At 39.3% G+C, this 18,873-nt stretch overlaps 1 protein-coding gene and 1 long non-coding RNA gene across 3 annotated transcripts in view; one reads left to right on the top strand and one right to left on the bottom strand.

Moving 5' to 3' along the window:
- Positions 1-18,873, bottom strand: part of LOC132533451 (uncharacterized) — a 385,390-nt gene that overhangs the window by 329,540 nt on the left and 36,977 nt on the right. The window lies entirely within an intron of this gene.
- POLE2 (DNA polymerase epsilon 2, accessory subunit) overlaps positions 1-18,873 on the top strand; it is a 48,085-nt gene that overhangs the window by 13,035 nt on the left and 16,177 nt on the right. For both annotated transcript variants that reach the window (XM_060175063.1, XM_060175064.1), the window contains 7 exons: positions 5,737-5,814; positions 5,952-6,045; positions 8,544-8,618; positions 10,373-10,456; positions 11,281-11,337; positions 14,313-14,361; positions 16,264-16,336. In XM_060175063.1, the coding sequence (XP_060031046.1) occupies positions 5,737-5,814; positions 5,952-6,045; positions 8,544-8,618; positions 10,373-10,456; positions 11,281-11,337; positions 14,313-14,361; positions 16,264-16,336 (510 nt within the window). The remainder of the gene's footprint in view (positions 1-5,736; positions 5,815-5,951; positions 6,046-8,543; positions 8,619-10,372; positions 10,457-11,280; positions 11,338-14,312; positions 14,362-16,263; positions 16,337-18,873) is intronic.

Raw genomic sequence — 18,873 nt, 5'->3', positions numbered from 1 at the left:
GGATTGAACCTGGGACTTCAGAACCTCAGGCATGAAAGTCTCTTTGCATAACCATTATGCTATCTACCCCATCACAATTAATTTTTTTTATTAAGAAAATGCTGGGGAGTCAGGTGGTAACACAGCGGGTTAAGCACAGGTGGCACAAAGCGCAAAGACCGGCGTAAGGATCCCGGTTCAAGCCCCGGCTCCCTTCCTGCAGAAAAGTTGCTTCACAGGCGGTGAAGCAAGTCTGTAGGCATTTCTCTTTCTCTCTCCCCGTTTTCCCCTCCTCTCTCCATTTCTCTCTGTCTTATCCAATAATAACTACAACAATAAAACAAGGGCAACAAAAGGGAATAGATATTTTTTAAAATAGAAAATGCTGAATTAAATCACTAATAAAAAAAAGAAAGTGCTAAGCAGAGAGTTTAGTGACTTATGTCACACAGTGAATGACAAATGAAATAGATCCTTACGTTTAGGAATTTTTCTGGGTTTTATTTCTTAGGGTGTCCTTCTCTTCCTCTGACTGTGGTGCTTCTTATCAAATTCATAGGGTTTAACTGGAAAATATCTTAGAAAAATAACATATTTTTAGTTTTACCAGTTTTAACATTGAGGCAATAGGAATAATAGCAAGGAGTCATTTCTCTTATTTACTATTTATTCATTTATTTTATTTTATTTAAAAATTTTTTCCTTTTTTTAATATTCATTTATTTATTCCCTTTAGTTGCCCTTGTTGTTTTGTGTTGTAGTTATTATTGTTGACATTGTTGGATAGGACAGAGAGAAATGGAGAGAAGGGAAGATAGAGAGGGGGAGAGAAAGACAGACACCTACTGACCTGCTTTACTGCCTGTGAAGCGACTCCCCTGCAGGTGGGGAGTTGGGGCTCGAATTGGTATCTTTATGCCGGTTGCGACAGGTGCGTGTAACCATTTATTTTTTTTATGAGAGAGAGAAAACACCAGACTTCCTTCTGGTCCATGTGCTGCTAGGGATTGAACTTGGGACCTCATGCTTGAGAGTCCAGTGCTCTTATCTATTACACCACCTCCCAGACCATTCTATTCTTATTATTTTAATAGGTATTGTTTGTTTTTAATAGGAAAGAAAGGAAGATAGGGAGGTAGAGAAAGATTCCTGCAGACCTGCTTCACTGCATGTGAAGCTTTCCCCTGCAGGTGAAACTGGGGGCTTGAACCTGAGTCCTTGCACATTATAACATGTCTGCCCAACTAGTTGGGGTACCCCTGGTCAGTATTTTTAATCTTTTCATATCATAATATATTAGCACTACCAAAACAGAAATTAAGAGGTTAGAACTGTACCCAACAGTAGGTGAGTTGTTGTTCTGCGCCGCAGAGAAAAGAGAGAGGAGGTCCAGAGCGAAGATGGAACACAAATCTTTATTTGCGCTGGCACCTCAGAGTTGGGTGAGAGAGAAGCAGGTTGGGCCACGTAGAGGTAGCGAAAATGGCCGCCTCACGCAGTAACCTTTCCTACGTATAAACACCGAGGTCTAGCGCCGGCAAGAGAGGTGCGGAAGAAGGGCTTTTATAAGAGCAGCTTTTGCGAGAATGGATAGGGGGAGGAGTAACCATAGCACTCCAGGATAGGATAATAACTCTCGTGAGAATGGGAGGGGGAGGAGTAACCAAAGTACTCCAAATATCGTGGGAAATAGACAATACTCTGAGGGCATAACATGGCGAAACAGGCACTCCTGAGAATGTCCCAACTCTTGCGGGAACTAGCAGTAGCCTGAGGGGACAACATGGCAGATGTGACTGCATCTGCACAGTTTCCCAGCAATGAGTGGCTATATATAAGTTGTGGTATATATACACAATGGGATACTACTCAGCTGTTAAAAATGGTGACTTCACCGTTTTCAGCTGATCTTAGATGGACCTTGAAAAAATCATGTTGAGTGAAATAAGTCAGAAACAGAAGGATGAATATGGGATGATCTCACTCTCAGGCAGAAGTTGAAAAACAAGATCAGAAAAGAAAACAGAAGTAGAACCTGAAATGGAATTGGCATATCTCACCAAAGTAAAAGACTCTGCATTGGGTGGGTGGGGAGAATACAGGTCCAAGAACGATTCAGAGGACCTAGTGGGGGTTGTAATGTTATATGGGAAACTGGGGAATGTTATGCATGTACAAACTATTGTACTTACTGTTGAATGTAAAACATTAATTCCCCAATAAAAAAAAATAATACTAAAAAAAAAAAACTGTATCCATATAGTGGTCTGGGGGGGGGGTGCAGTGTGTAAAACACTGGACTCTATAAAGCATTAATTGTTGTTTGATTCTCATATCACAAGTGCCAAAGTAATGCTATGGTGCCCTTTCTATTTATATTAAATAAATCTTTAAAAAAAAAAAAAAGAAGTACAAGGCCAAGTGGTGGCGCACCTGGTTGAGCGCACATGTTACAATGCAGAAGGACCTGGGTTTGAGCCCCTGGTCCCCACCTGCAGGGGGAAAGTTTTACGAGTGGTGAAGTAGGGCTGCAGGTGTCTTTCTATCTTTCTCCCTCTCTATCATCCCCACCCTCTTGATTTCTTGCTGTCTCTATCCAATAAATAAAAAATTTAAAAACTGTTTAAAAGAAAAGTCCAAATAAATTCATTATTTAAGGTACTAGAGTATAGTGATATGCCACTAGAAATATATAGAATTTTGTAGCTAGCAGCCAAGGACTAATTTAGCTGCAGATTGTAGAACTTACAATTATGAGTTCCTGGGTTTGATTCTGAACACTGTATTATGTATAAATAACTAAATCTTCAGAAAAAGAAATTCAAAATGATTTTTCCTTTCAGTTTCAGTTAGGGGAGAGATGGGAAGGGAATGGAGATGGAAAAGGAGAAACACCACAACACCACATAATGGTTCATAGGTGTTGTGCTCCCATGTGGTATGGGGGATTCAGACCTGGGTTCTTGTATAGGGCAAGCTGTGTACTTTAATGGGTGAAATAATCTGCCCATCCTGTTTTTCTAAACTTAAAAGTGTCAAGGATGTGACCTGTATTTCAAGGATTCATTTTTCTACTTTGCATCTTTACTTGAGATACTTTTGTATAATAATTTTGATTAAAATTTTTATTGAAAAATATCAACCAGGTGCACCTGGTTAATCGCACGCATTACTGAGTTTGGAGTATGGCACCAAAGTAAGAAAGCAGAAGTACACTAGAGTTTGCAGTGAGTACCCCCCTAACACTTCCTCTCCACTATTCCAAGCTTTGGGTCCATGATTGTTCAACAATTTGTTTGGCTTCGTATGTTAACTCTCTTTTCAGTCATCAGGTACCAGATGCCACCAGGATGCTGGCCAGGCTTCCCTGGACTGAAGACCCCATCAATGTGTCCTGGAGCTCAGCTTCCCCAGAGACACACCATACTAGGGAAAGAGAGAGGCAGACTGGGAGTATGGACCAACCAGTCAACACCCATGTTCAGTGGGGAAGCAATTACAGAAGCCAGACCTTCTACCTTCTGCAACCCTCAATGACCCTGGGTCCATGCTCCCAGAGGGATAGAGAATGGGAAAGCTACTGGGGAGGGGGTGGGATATGGAGATTGGGCGGTGGAAATTGTGTGGAGTTGTACCCCTCCTACCCTATGGTTTTGTTAATTAATCCTTTCTTAAATAAAAAAATAAAAAAAAAGAAAAGAAAACTATCATATCTTGGGGCCAGGTGGTGGTGCACCTGGTTAATCGCACGTATTACAGCGCACAAGGACCCAGGTTCAAGCCCGTTGTCCCCACCTTCAGGGGGGAAACTTCACAAGTGGTGAAGCAGAGCCGTGGATGTCTCTTTCCCTCTCTACCTCCTCCTCCCCTCTTAATTTCTCTGTCTCTATCTAATAAATAAATAAAAACATAATTAGGAAAAATAAAATTAATCATATCTTTTAACAATATTGTAGCTACTAAAAGTAAGACATATGGAAAGTATATTTTAAAGATATGGCTATTATTTTAATATATATTATTGGATAGAGACAAAGAAATTACAAGGTAAAGGGGATATAGAAAGGGAGAGAGAGGGGCTGGGGCTGTAAGGCACCGGGTTAAGCGTACTTAGTACGACGAAGGGCAAGGACCCACACAAGAATGCAAGGATCCTAGTTCCCCACCTGCAGGAGGGTTGCTTCGCAAGTGGTGAAGAAGGTCTGCAGGTGTCTTTCTCTCCTCCTCTCTGTCTTCTCTTCCTCTCTCAATTTTTCTCTGTCCTATCCAACAGTAACAACAACAAAAATGAAAAAGGTGGCTGCCTGGAGCAGTAGATTCATGGTGTAGGCACTGAGCCCCAGTGATAACCCTGGAGGCAAAAGAAGAAGAAAGAGGAGAAAGAGAACTCCTCCAGCACTGCCTTAGCACTCATGAAGCTTCCCTCCTGCAGGTAGGGCACGGAGCCTCAAACCCTGGTCTTTTCTTCACATGGTAACATGTGCGCTCAACCAGGTTTGCCGCCACTCCCTGGCCTATGGCTATTTTATAAATAAATGTCCTTTTTTTTTTTTTTGCCTCCAGGGTTATTGCTGGGGCTTGGTGCCTGCATTATGAATCCACTGCTCCTGGGGAGTATATTTTCCCTTTTGTTGCCCTTGTTGTTGGTCCTTGTGCTTTGCGCCTTGTGCACTTATACCCCTGCACTGCTACTGCCTAGCCCCCACGTGTCCTTTTTCAACAGATGACATTCATAATTAGAAGTTAATCAATAAGGACAACAAACGGGAAAAATAAATAAAAATATTGTAAAAAATAAAAAAAGAGGTTACCATGATTGATTTTTATCTATTTATTTTTTGCCTTAAGGTTTATTGTTGGGGATTGGCACCTGCACTATGAATCCACTGTTCCTGGAGGCTATTTTTCTCTTTTGTTGCCCTTGTTGTGTATCGTCATTGTTACTGCTGTCATTGTTGGATAGGACAGAAATCGAGAGAGGAGGGGAAGACAGAGGAGATAGACACCCGCAGACCTGCTTCACTACCTGTGAAGTGACATTCCCCCACCTGGCAGGTGGGGACCTGGGGGCTCTAACCGGATCTTTGCAAGGGTCCTTGCACTGTGTGCCATGTGTGCTTAACCCGCTACGCTACTGCCTGGCCCACAACATGATTTTTTTTATTTAGAAAAGGAGACATTAACAAAACCATAAGATAAGAGGGGTACAACTCCACACAGTTCCTACCACCAGATCTCCGTATCCCATCCCCTCCCCCTGACAGCTTTCCTATTCTTTATCCCTCTGGGAGTATAGACCCAAGGTCATTGTGGGATGCAGAAGGTAACATGATTCTTTTGTTGTCTGCTAGTGTTGACAGTTCTTCCTTGTCTTGTGATAAGAAAATATACATGGCTAAATTTTTTGCTTTTACATTAGTTTTGACACTAAGAGATTGTATGCCTAGAGGCTAGGTGATTGTGCACCTTATAGAGCTCACATGCTACCATGCAAAATGACCCAGGTTTAAGGTCCTGGTATCTACCAGTGTATGTTTGGGGGTTGGAGGGTGAAGCAATGCCGCAGGTGTCTCTACTAATTCCCTAATTCCTCATTCTCCCTTGATTCATGTTTCTTTATAAAATAAATGAATAATGAATGTATATTAAAGAAACTGTGTGACCTAAAAAAGGTATGATTATAATGCAAGTTTTCTTGTTCACTTAGAATACTTTGTTTTTGTAATTTGGTCTGTGTTTTTTTGGGATTTTTTTCAGAGAACATGTTTTCAATATCATAGGAGCATTTGATATTCCACGCTTTGTGTACAGCTCAGAAAGAAAAAAATTTCTTCCGTAAGTATATCATGCACTAATTTTAAGCTAATTTCAGAGAAACATGTTTTTCAGAAGGTATATATTCTCGTTTCCTCTTTGACCTACCTTTTTTGTAATATAATAGTCATAAAAGAGCATTTCTTTTTTCTTTTTAGTCTGATGATGACCAACCACCCTGCACCAAATTTATTTGGATCAGCAAAAGATAAAGCAGAGCTGTTTCGTGAACGATATACCATTCTACACCAGGTGAATGGTGGGAGAGGGAGAGATTGTGTCAATTTAGGACTCAGAGATAGTTAAGAATAGAATTTTAGGGAGCCGGGCAGTAGCGCAGCAGATTAAGCACAGGTCAAGGACCTGCGAAGGATCCCGGTTCAAGCCCCTGGCTCTCCACCTGCAGGGGAGTCGCTTCACAAGCAGTGAAGCAGGTCTGCAGGTGTCTTTCTTTCCCCTTCTCTGTCTTCCCCTCCTCTCTCCATTTCTCTCTGTCCTATCCAACAATGATGACGTCAACAACAACAATAACTACAACAATAAAACAAGGTCAACAAAAGGGAATAAATAAACATTTAAAAATAATAATTTTAGGGAGTCGGGTGGTATCGCAGAGGGTTAAGCATAGGTGGCTGCAAAGCACAAGGACCGGTGTAAGGATCTCCTTTCAAGCCCCCGGACCCCCACCTGCAGGGACGTCGCTTCACAGGCGGTGAAGCAGGTCTGCAGGTATCTTTCTCTTCCCCTCTCTGTCTTCCCCTCCTCTCTCCATTTCTCTCTGTCCTATCCAACAGTGAACGACATCAACAACAACAATAATAACCACAAAGCTACAACAACAAGGGCAACAAAAGGGAAAATAAATACATAAATATAAAAAAAATATCTACAACTATAAAAAAATAAGGGCAACAAAAGGGGATAAATAAATATTTAAAAAAAGAATAGAATTTTATTTTCCAAAGCTTGTCATTCAATAAATTTTTTCTGTGTATATTCGCGCTTCTTCCTTCTCCTCGCCCCCTACGTACATATGATATTTCCTTGGTTCCTGTCGCTGCTGCCAGAGCAGAAGGATGCAGGACAGAATGGGGTTGTGATTAGATTAGATTAGTTTTTTAAAATAGTATCCCTGCTCGCTGGTGAATAAAGAAATACTGCTTCTCTGCTCAAAAAAAAAAAAAATTCTGTGTATGTTTAAAACCAGTGTCATACACTTGTGTAACATTTCTCCTTGCACACCTCTTGATCCATCTGTACTAAACTTTACATTCTCTAAATACTCCTTACTTAGAACTTTTTTTTTACATTTTTAAAAATATTTATTTCCTTTTGTTGTCTTTGTTTTATTGTTGTTGTCGGACAGAACAGAGAGAAATGCAGAGAGGAGGGGAAGACGGGGAGAAAAAGATAGACACCTGCAGACCTGCTTCAACGCTTGTGAAGCGACTCCCCTGCAGGTGGGGAGCTGGGGGCTCAAACCAGCATCCTTATGCCAGTCCTTGTGCTTTGCACCACCTGTGCTTAACCGCTGCACTACCACCTGACTCCCAGAACTTTTTTTTTCATTTTTTTTAATATTTATTTATTTATTCCCTTTTGTTGCCCTTGTTGTTTTATTGTTGTAGTTATTATTGTTGTTGTCGTTGTTGGATAATACAGAGAGAAATGGAGAGAGGGAGGGGAAGAAAGAGGAGGAGAGAAAGATAGACACCTGCAGACCTGCTTCACCGCCTGTGAAGCGACTCCCCTGCAGTTGGGGAGCCAGGGTTCGAACCGGGATCCTTATGCCGGTCCTTGTGCTTTGCGCCACCTGCGCTTAACCCGCTGTGCTACAGCCTGACTCCCCCAGAACTTTTTTTTTAAAGATTTTATTTACTCATGAAGAAGACAGTAGGAGATAGCAAGAATCAGACATCACTCTGGTATTTGTGCTGGTGGGGATTAAACTCAGGACCTTGTGCTTGAGAATACAATGCTTCATTCATTGCCACCTCACGGACCACCTGTTAGAACTTTTTATTGTGACATTTCCCTTCCTCTGCCTGAAATGTCTCAGCCTTCTTCATTATTATTACTATTATTATTTATTGGATAGAGACAGTATTGAGAGAGAAAGAGGAGATAGAGGGACACTTGTAGCACCACTGTACCACTCACAAAGCTTTTCCCCAGTAGGTGGGGACCAGGGGCTCTAACCTGGGTCTTTGTGGATTATCACATATGCACTCAACCAGGTGTGCCCCATTTTTAAAAATATATTTTTATTTATTATTAGATAGAGACAGAAATTGAGAGGGAAGATGGAGGCAGAGACACCAGCAGCCCTGCTTTACCACTTGTGAAGCTTTCCCCCTGTAGGTGGAGACCAGGGGCTTGAACCTGCGTCCCTGTGCACTGTAATGTATACACTTAACTAGATGTCAGTCAATACATTGCCCCCCTTTTATTTCTTTTTTTTTTAAAAAGTATTTATTAAATACAGAGGGGGGCTGGGGGCGAACCAGATCAGCAGTCTGATACATGTGATGCTGTGGCTTGAGCTATGGATCTCATGCGGTTAATACGTAAAATCTTTAAATAATTATATTTCTAAATCTTTATGTTATGGGAATTTTCATATTTGTTGAGAATAGATCATTGTAATACTAGCTTAAGGAGACTGTTCCAGCAGGAGACTTTTAGTATGTCTTAATGTTAAAAGTCTGCATTAGTAATTAATGTGAATTTTTTTATATATATATATATAGAGGACACACAGACATGAATTATTTACTCCTCCGGTAATCGGTTCTCACCGCAATGAAAGTGGCACCAAATTCCAGGTTAGAATATTAACCTAATGTGTGTGGGTAAATATACAAGTTTATTTACTGCTTACTTCTAATTTACTGAATTTTAACTGAAAATGAAACACTGATAACTATCTATATATCTAATTGACAACCACTAATATAAAGTATCCTGGGAAATTTTGTAGTTAAATTTAAAATTAAATGTATGAATAATATGACATAAAGTTTCTTTTTTATGTTTAAGATTTTTTAAAAAGAGATTTTGTTAGAGAGGAGAGAGAATCAGACATCATCCTGGTATTCTGGTACATGTTCTATGGTGGATCAAACTCCAGACCTCATATTTGAGAGTACAGTGCTTTATCCACTGCACGAGCTATCAGACCACAGTATGAAGTTTTGTCCATTGATTAACGACCTTGATTAACACAGTGCTGCTTTTTTGTCAGTACTAGGGATCAAACATAGGGTATGTATCTCTGTTTCCAATGAGTTACCTCTGGGGCACAACTTTTTTTTTCTTCTTTTAAAGTGTGTGTGTGTGTGTGTGTGTGTGTGTGTGTGTGTGTGTGTGTGTGTGTGTGTGTGACAGAGAGAGAAAGAGAGACAGAGATATGGAACAAAGCACCTTTTGATCATCACTACTGATTCCCTGTGGTGCCTCCTGATAGGGTATGTCTCTTCCAAGCCATCATAAACTTTCTAGTAGATGAAATTGTAATTTTCAAGTTTGATTTTTCTATTATAATGTGAAGGTATAAGCTCAAATATGCACTCATGATTTGGTAGTATATAACAAAGATTAGGTTTTTTTTTTTTTTTAAGTTGGATTGTCTTTTCATTGCCGAGATATGGCTACTTTCTATACTTTGAGTACTAGACATTTACTAGGTCTCTACCTTGAAATATCAAATATTTCCTTTCTGTAACATTTTTCATCCTCTTGATTGTGAATTTTTTTTATTTTTTCAAAAAAAAAGAGATTTATTGCTGTCTAAGTGCAAAGAAGGCTGTAGCATTGCTCAAATTAACTTCCTAACTATAGCTTTTTTTTTTTTTTTAATTACACCTTTTGAAGCAAAAAATACTTTTGATGAAGTTCATTTTTTCCCCATCTTTGCTTGCTTGTACTTTTAGGCATCTTATCTTAGAAAATAATGCCTAACCCAAAGTCACCAAGGTTTACACCTAAGTTGTCTTTTACATTTAGCATAAGTTCCACTTACTTTTTGGTCTTTGAACCACCTGGAGTTATTTTTGTGTTTGATATGAGGGGCAGAGCTCCAACTTTAATCTTTTGCATGTGAATATCCATTTGTTTTTCTCTCATCATTTTTATTTATTGAATAAACACAGCCAGAAATTGGTAGGGAAAGGGATGATAGAAAGGGAGAGAGAGACAAAGAGAGACACCTGCAACAGGGCTTCACCACTCGTAAAGCTTTCTCCCTGCAGGGGGCGACTAGGGCCTTGAATAATCCTGGTCCTTGCACATTGTAACATGTGCACTCAATGAAGTGTGTCACAACATCACCCTTGAATTTTTTTTTTTTTTTTAAGCAATTTTTAGTTTTTCTAGTGTCATTTCTTTTTCTTTCCCTTGACACTCATATTAAAAATTCAGTAGACAAAAGTTGTAGGATCGATTAAACTTAACTAGATAGATGGATGGATCCAACTTAACTCTCCAGACTATTTTAGTCTGTGTGTCTATATGTTTATAAAGATTGATTCTTACAAAAGTATATTTTCAGTTTCTATGAATATATATTGCTTTATTTTAGCTTAAAACAGTAGAAACCCTACTGGGCAGTACAGCCAAAATCGGAGATGTGATTGTTCTTGGAATGATAACTCAGTTAAAGGAGGTAAGTTAAACACAGCAAGCATCAAGTTGTATTTTCAATTTGGAATCAATAAAATATAGCATTTCTATAAAGGGCATGGGATTGTATTTTTATTGAAAACTCTTACTTCAGATATAAGCCGCACTTTCATCTGTATTTGGTTTCTTGAGTATTATCAGAAGGGTGTGTTTGTATTGCCTAAAATTAGATTGCACCAGTGACCTCTGGTAGAACTAAAATTACTGGATTTCTGAACAGACAATGCTGCCGACCTCATCCTGGACTTTTGGAGATGTTATTAATTTTTTTATATACTTATTCATTTTCCCTTTTGTTGCCCCCCCCTTTAAAATTGTTGTTGTAGTTGTTATTGTTGTTGTTGTTGGATAGGACAGAGAGAAATGTTGAGAGGAGAGGAAGACGGGGAGAGAAAGAGAGACACCTGCAGACCTGCTTCACTGCCTGTGAAGCCACTCCCTACAGGTGGGAAGCCGGGGCCTTGAACCTGGATCCTTACACCGGTCCTTGTGCTTCGCGCCACCTGGGCTTAACCCGCTGCGCTATTGCCCGACTCCCAGAGATGATATTAATTCTGTTAGGTAAAGGGACCTGGTTATACCTTCCTTATGGCATCCTGTGTGATTTCTACTGGCTGTTTATTGGTCTGTAATTCAATTAAGTGATTAATCTGAAGTTATCAGATTATTGGGCTAGGAATTGCTGATTAAAAAAATACTGCATTTTATACTATTTTTTGTTAATACAATTACAAGTATTTTAATTATTTTGTCATAGTATTCATTTTTTACCTTAATAAAGTTATGTATCTTTTAATTTTATTTTAGGGAAAATTTTTTCTAGAAGATCCTACAGGAACAGTACAATTAGATCTCACTAAGGCTATATCCTTCACTCTTGTATTTTTAATTTGTGTTACATGAATTGGGGAAATTGATTGTATACCATTCTCAAATTTACCCGTTTTGTTCCTCATTTGTAACTTCTTATTTATTTATTTATTTATTCCCTTTTGTTGCCCTTGTTTTATTGTTGTAGTTATTATTGATGTTGTTGTTGTATAGCACAGAGAGAAATGGAGAGAGGAGGAGAAGACAGATAGGGGGAGAGAAAGACACCTGCAGACCTGCTTCACCGCCTATGAAGCAACTCCCTTGCAGGTGAGGAGCCTGGGGCTCAAACCCGGATCCATATGTTGGTCCTTGCACTTTGCACCACCTGCACTACCGCCTGACTCCCAGAGAGAGGAGGGAAAGACAGGGGTAGAGAAAGATAGACACCTGCAGACCTGATTCACTGACTGCGCAGCGATTCCCCGGCAGCTGGGTAGCTTGGGGCTTGAACCGGCATCCTTAGGCCGGTCCTTGTGCTTTGCGTGACGTGTGCTTAACCCGCTGCGTTACTGTCTGACTCCACATTTGTAACTTTTATATGGTAGTAACAGAAGAATTTATTTTTAATTAATTGATTTTTTTAGATTTTTTTAAATATTTATTGGATAGAGACAGCTAGAAATCAAGTGAGAAGGGGGAGGAAGAGAGTGAGGGAAACAGAGACACCTGCAGCTCTGCTTCACCACTGGCAAAGCTCTCACCCTGCAGCTGCAGGTAGGGACAGGCCGAACCTGGGTCCTTGCGCATTGTAACAAGTGTGTTTAACCAGGTGTACCACCATCCAGCCCCATTAATTAAATTTTTTTAATAATTTTTTTTTCTTTTTACCAGAGCACTGCTCAAATCTAGTTTATGGTGGTGCAGGGGATTGAACCTGGGACTTCGGAGCCTCAAGTATGAGAGTCTCTTTGCATGACTACTATCTACCCCTGCCCTTTATAATTAATTTATTTATGAATGAGAGGAGGAGAGCGATGCTGGAGATCAAACTTGGGCCCTCGTGCCTGAAACTCCAACATGCTATTCACTGTGCCACCTCCCAGGTGGCAACAAAGGAATTTAGAGGCTCAAGAGATAGCATAATGGGGGATCAGGCGGTAGGTGCAGCACACATGGCTTGAAGCACAAGGACCAGTGCAAGGATCCCTGTCTGGCCACCGGCTGCCACCTGCCGGGGGGTGGCCTCCAAAGCAGTGGAGCTGTTCTGCAGGTGTCTATCATTCTCTTCCCTTCCTCTCTCGGTTTCTCTCTGTCCTATGCAACAACAATAACAGCAACAATAACATCCATAATAAACAAGGGCAGCAAAAGGGGGGGGGTAAAGAAAGTATTGGAATAAAAGATTTTTTAAAAAAAACTATGAGAAAAGAGAGCTAGCATAATGGTTTTGCAAAGACTTTCAAACCTGGGACACTAGAGGTTTGATCTCTGATTAGCATAGCAAGCCAGAGCTAAACAGTGCACTGGTAAAAACAAACATACTTAAAGAGACATAATTTAGAGTAAAGACAACTTTTAAGACAATATACAATTTACTCTTACTTGGAGAATCTAGAAAAATCACTGAAGAGTTCATTATAATAAACTAAGAATCATCAGTGCTATTGACATTTTCAGGCTTCACCTTGGAATATCAGACATCCTGGGCCTGGCGGTAGGTAGTGCAACAGGTTAAGCGCACACGCGGGAAGCACCTAGACTAGCGTAGGGATCCGGGTTTGAGCCCCCAGCTCCCCACCTGTAAGGGGAATCGATTCACAAGCAGTGAAGCGGGTATGTAGGTGTCTGTCTTTCTCTCCCCCTCTGTCTTCTCTCTCAATTTCTCTTTGTCCTGTCTAACAACAACGGCAATAATAGTAATAATAACTACAACAACGATAAACAACAAGGGCAACAAGGGAAAAAATAGCCTCCAGGAGCAGTGGATTCCTAGTGGAGGCATCGAACCCCAGCAATAACTGGAGAGAATAATAATAATAAATAATATGGAGGAGGGTAGATAACATAATGGTTATGCAAACAGACTCTCATGCCTGAGGCTCCAAAGTCCCAGGTTCAGTCCCCCGCACCACCATAAGTCAGAGCTGAACAGTGCTCTGGTAAAATAATAATAATAATAAATAATAATAAATTTTTTTAAATATGGCATCTTATTTGTTAATAAGGGAAGAGAAAGAGAACACCACTCTGTTATGTGTAATGCCAGGAAATAAATTTAGTATCTCACTGGTGTAAGTCCTACAGAATCACTGTATTTATTTATTTATTTTTGCTTCTAGGGTTATTGTAGGAGCTCTGTGCCTGCACTTCAAATCCACTACTCCTGAGGCCATTTTTCATTTATATTGGATAGATCAGAGAGAAATTGAGATAAAAGGGAGAGAGACAGTGAGGCACACCTACAGACCTGCAACTGGGGAGCCGGAGGCTCGAACCAGGATCTTGCGCCTGTCCTTACGCTTCAGTCAAGGACCTTGTGGGTCCTTGCGCTTTGTATTATGTGGGATTAACCAGTTGCTGCACTGCCTGACCCTGCCAGAGCCACTGTGTTAAATACTAGACACAAACATTGAAATCCATGATTTATTTACAATTTTAAATGTGAAGTCTTTATTTATCTATTAACTTTCCCCCCTTTTGTTGCCTTTATCATCGTTGTTGTTGTTGGTTTTGCTTTGTTGTTGGATAGGACAGAAATGGAGAGAGGAGGGAAAGACAGAGGGGGAGAGAAAGACACTTTCAGACCTGCTTCACCGCTTGTGAAGTGAACCCCCTGCAGGTGGGGGGGCTGTAACCGGTATCCTGATGCCTATGGGTGCACTTTCCACCATGTGCACTTAACCTGCTGGCTACCACCAGGCTCCCAATGTAAAGTCTCTGAATGTATTCTTGGGGGCCCAAAAAGTATGTTGACTTTATTACTGCCTCAAACAAATAAATATTTATTTTCCTTTACTATTGTATACCAGTTCCATAGTGGTTTATATACAGAGTCATGCTTTGTCTTAGCAGAAGGTAAGACAATATACTTTTTTTCTGTCTACCTTACTATTCTACACTGAAATCACTTCTGCATTGTATAAGTATGTTAGTGTAATATACTGTTGGAAACATTTATTATTAAACCATTCTTTAGACAACATAAAATATTTGACTGCTAATGTCATAAGTCTTTAATGTTTTAAATTTATTTTTATTAAATTTATTTTTAAATACTTAGAGTTAATTTTTAAATATTTATTTATATATTTATTTTGGATAGACATAGAAGTTGAGAGGGAAGGAGGAGATAGAAACACACACACACACACACACACACCTGCAGTACTAATTCACCACTCATGAAGCTTCCCCACTGCAGGTGGGGACTTGAACCTGGGACCTTGCACATTGTAACACATATGCTCAATCAGATGTACCACTATCCAGCCCTTGACACAGTTTTTATTATTATTATTGTTGTTGTTAATTTTTAAATTTATTTTTTATTTAAGAAAGGATAAATTAACAAATCCATAGGGTAGGAGGGATACAACGCCACACAATTCCCACCACCCAATCTCCATATCCCACCCCCTTCCCTGATAGCTTTCCCATTCTCTATCCCTCTGGGAGCATGGACCCAGGGTCGTTGTGGGTTGCAGAAGGTAGAAGGTCTGGCTTCTGGAATTGCTTCCCCGCTGAACATGGGCATTGACTGGTCGGTCCATACTCCCAGTCTGCCTCTCTCTTTCCCTAGTAGGGTGGGTCTCTGGGGAAGTGGAGCTCCAGGGCACATTGGTGGGGTCTTCAGTCCAGGGAAGCCTGGCCGGCATCCTGATGGCATCTGGTGACTGAAAAGAGAGTTAACATACAAAGCCAAACAAATTGTTGAGCAATATTATTATTATTATAGGTCTTTTTGAGTAAAGAAAATATTCTGAAACTAGTGATGTTTGTACCACTTGTGGATATACTAAAACCCATGGATAATATACTTTCAAGGGATATGTTGCATGTTATATTAACTTACTAAAATAAAATTGAAAAAACAAAACCCAAAGAGGTTTTTAGAATGGTAGAGTAAAATATTTCCTAGCCTGTATGTCTTCTCTCTCTACTTTAACATATATAATATGAAATTAAAAAGTTAAAAGTTTGGAGCTAGGCGGTAGCGCAGGTAGTTAAGTGCACATGGTACAAAGCACAAGAGCCAGCATAAGGATCCTGGTTCGAGCCCCAGCTCCCTACCTGCAGGGGGTTGCTTCACAGGTGGTGAAGCAGGTCTACAGGTGTCTATCTTTCTCTCCCCCTCTATGTCTTCCCCTCCTCTCTCCATTTCTCTCTGTCCTATCCAACAACAACAACAGCTTTGACAACTATAACAATAACAACTACAACAAGGGCAACAAAATGTCGAAAATGGCCTCCAGAAGCAGTGGATTCATAGTGCAGGCACTGAGCCCCAGCGATAACCCTGGCGGCGAAAAAAGTTTTACTTTTCAATCTACTTTATTATATATAGAACAAAACTGTGTGTGTATATATATACACACGCACACATATACATATATCAAGACTATATTTGGTTCTGGCTTTGTTATATGGCTCACTGGAATTGACAACTTCTATAGTTTGTTGACAATAGATGAACCAGTAGCTTAGCTTAACTGTATCATTTCCATAATTTTGTCCTTTCAAATAAGAAAAATAAGGACAGGGATAGCACAATAGCTCACTTGTATAGTGTGCCTGCTTTGCCGTTCAAATTTGAACTTGGCACCCACTGCACTATTGGGTACTGTCTCTGTCTCTTTCTGAGAAAGCCAACCAAGGATGATAAAGCCCTAGTGATAACAGTAACAACAACTCCAAACAAATAAACAAAAACCCCAGAATTGGATAAGTAAAAGTGATCTGTTATTTACCTCTTTTCAGGTTGGTTTGAAGATCAAATATTTTACGTCAATGCTTTTGGATTTCCACCCACTGAACCTTCTAGTACTACTAGGTATGAAAATATCTGACTTAAAATGTTATAAGAATTTTGTAATATGGACAGTAAAAATATAAAATGTTATATTGTAACTTAGTAATTATTTTTTTTTGAAATGTAACATTATATTTTTAGCATTTTTATGAGTGATTTAATAATGGTTTATAGGACATTGTTGACACATCAGTAAAGTTTATTATAATCATGACAGGTGAGGATATCACTGCCTTTTAAATTTATCTTTTAGTTTTATTTTTATTTCTAAATATTTTTTACTTAATTTCCTTTTTAAAATGTATTTTAATTAATTTATTATTGGATAGAGACAGAGAAATTAAGGGGAGGGGGGAGAGAGTGTGTGAGTCACCTGCAGCCCTGCTTCACTATTCATGAAGCTTTCCCCCTGCAGGTGGTGACCAGGGACTTGAACCTGGGCCCTTGCACTAAGGGTAGTATGTGCACTAAGTCCTCAACTTTTGTGTCAGAATGTGATGAACAATGGAAAATGAGTGTTAGGAGACTGGGCTTTCCATGTAAGTGAAAGGTAGCAGAGTGACTTTAGATTAGTTGCAATCCATTTCTTTACTGTGTCTTTAACTGATAAAAGATTTCTATAGATCCCGGTTCGAGCCTCTGGCTCCCTACCTGTAGGAGAGTCGCTTCACAGGCAGTGAAACAGGTTTGCAGGTGTCTTTCTCTCCCCCTTTCTGCCTTCCCCTCTTCGTTCCATTTCTCTCTGTCCTATCTAATAACGACGACATCAACAACAAGAACAATAATAACTATAACAATGAAAAACAACAAGGGCAACAAAAAGTAAAAATAAATATAAAAAAAATTTTTTAAAGAAATATTCACCACAGAAGAGATCCAAAAGGCTGAGAAACACATGAAAAATGCTCCAAGTCTTTGATTGTCAAAGAAATGTAAATAAAGACAACAATGAGATACCAAAAAAAAAAAAAAAGAAGAAGAAGAAAATGGATTTATACTGAACTATTTTGTTTTGGTAGCCTGCTTCATTTAATAATATAGTCAACATTTTCTATTACCGTGGAATTTTTTTTTCTCTTTCATATTTATTTATTTATTTTAAAAAAGAGACTAACAAAACCATAGGATAAGAGGGGTACAACTCCACCCAATTCCCATTACAAGATCTCTATATCCCATCCCCTCCCCTGATAGCTTTCCTATTCTCTATCCCTCTGGGAGTATGGACCCAAGGTCATTGTGGGTTGCAGAAGGTGGAAGGTCTGGTTTCTGTAATTGCTTCCCTCTTGAACATGGGTGTTGACTGGTCGATCCATATTCCCAGTCTGTACCATGGCATATTTTTACATGATTTGTACAATCAATAAACATGTTCAGAGCACATATTCTATTTCTGGCTCTGCTAGGTATTGGGTGGGGAGCAGTAGACTTTAAACAATCCCCTAAGTAATTAGAGGATCATGAGGTTTATAAGTTATACAAAGAAAAATTGAACATAAGTGTGAATAATGGGAACTCTCTGGGAGGCCTCTTTGGGGTGGTATAGGGAACTACAAGTGGCAGCCAGTGCAGTGGAATAGAGCGGTGGATTGACTATGAGCTCAGAAAACAGCTTACTAACATCCATAGATCCCTGATTTCCTACTTTCTCTTTGCCAGTTCTGTTTTTCTTAGATTGGGAAGATAACCTCACCTGGATAGTGCCCTCGCTTTTTCAAACTCAATCCCTGTCATACTGAAGGACGCTTTAGTGCTGTGGTGTCTTTCAGTCTCTGTCTTTCTATTTAAAAAAAAAATTGGCCTGGAGTGGTGTAGGCCCAATGATGATAGATAGATAGATAGATAGATAGATAGATAGATTATTTTCTCAATTTTTTCATTCTGGGGTATAGATAAATCTTTGTAAACATCCTTAGAACATTTTTTAAAGTGGTTATTGAGATGAGAAAGAGGGAACCAAAGCATCACTCTTGTTATAGTGCTATGGTCCTCTAGAATCCAAATCCTGCAATTACTGAGTCATCTTTCCACTTCTTTGGATTGAGGTATTACACCAAAGCAAAGAACTCTGAGAAAGGAATGGAAGGACATTGAGGTCCTGGTGCATGATATTGTGAAAGGACCAAAAAATTGCATGTGAGAATGTTTTGTAGGCAACTGTCACAAGGAGATAAGATATTGTATCCATGTGTCAACTATTATACAGTAAACCATTAACACACTCACAATAAAATAATTTGGAATAAATAAATAAATTTTCTTGAAGTGGACTAGTTTGGTTAATTGGTTAGTACTTTTCTTGAGACTTCTACTAGATATTGTCACATACTTCCAATTACATAGAACATTTTTTAATATTTGCTTTACTCAAATTTTAAAAGTATAGGTATGTCCTATTACTGAAATGATTGGTTTTACTTCTGTTTTGTTTCTTCCTAAATTTAAAATATTTAAATAAACTTGCTTGCTTTTAAAAGTGTTTTATTTTAATGAGAGACCAGAGCAGTAGTAGGTGCTAGCTTGTAGTGGTGATAAGAATTTTTTTTTTTTACTTATTT

The sequence above is a fragment of the Erinaceus europaeus genome, chromosome 16 (genome assembly GCF_950295315.1).
Source record: "Erinaceus europaeus chromosome 16, mEriEur2.1, whole genome shotgun sequence".
NCBI lineage: Eukaryota > Metazoa > Chordata > Mammalia > Eulipotyphla > Erinaceidae > Erinaceus > Erinaceus europaeus.
This window is presented reverse-complemented; position numbering and strand designations above follow the sequence as displayed.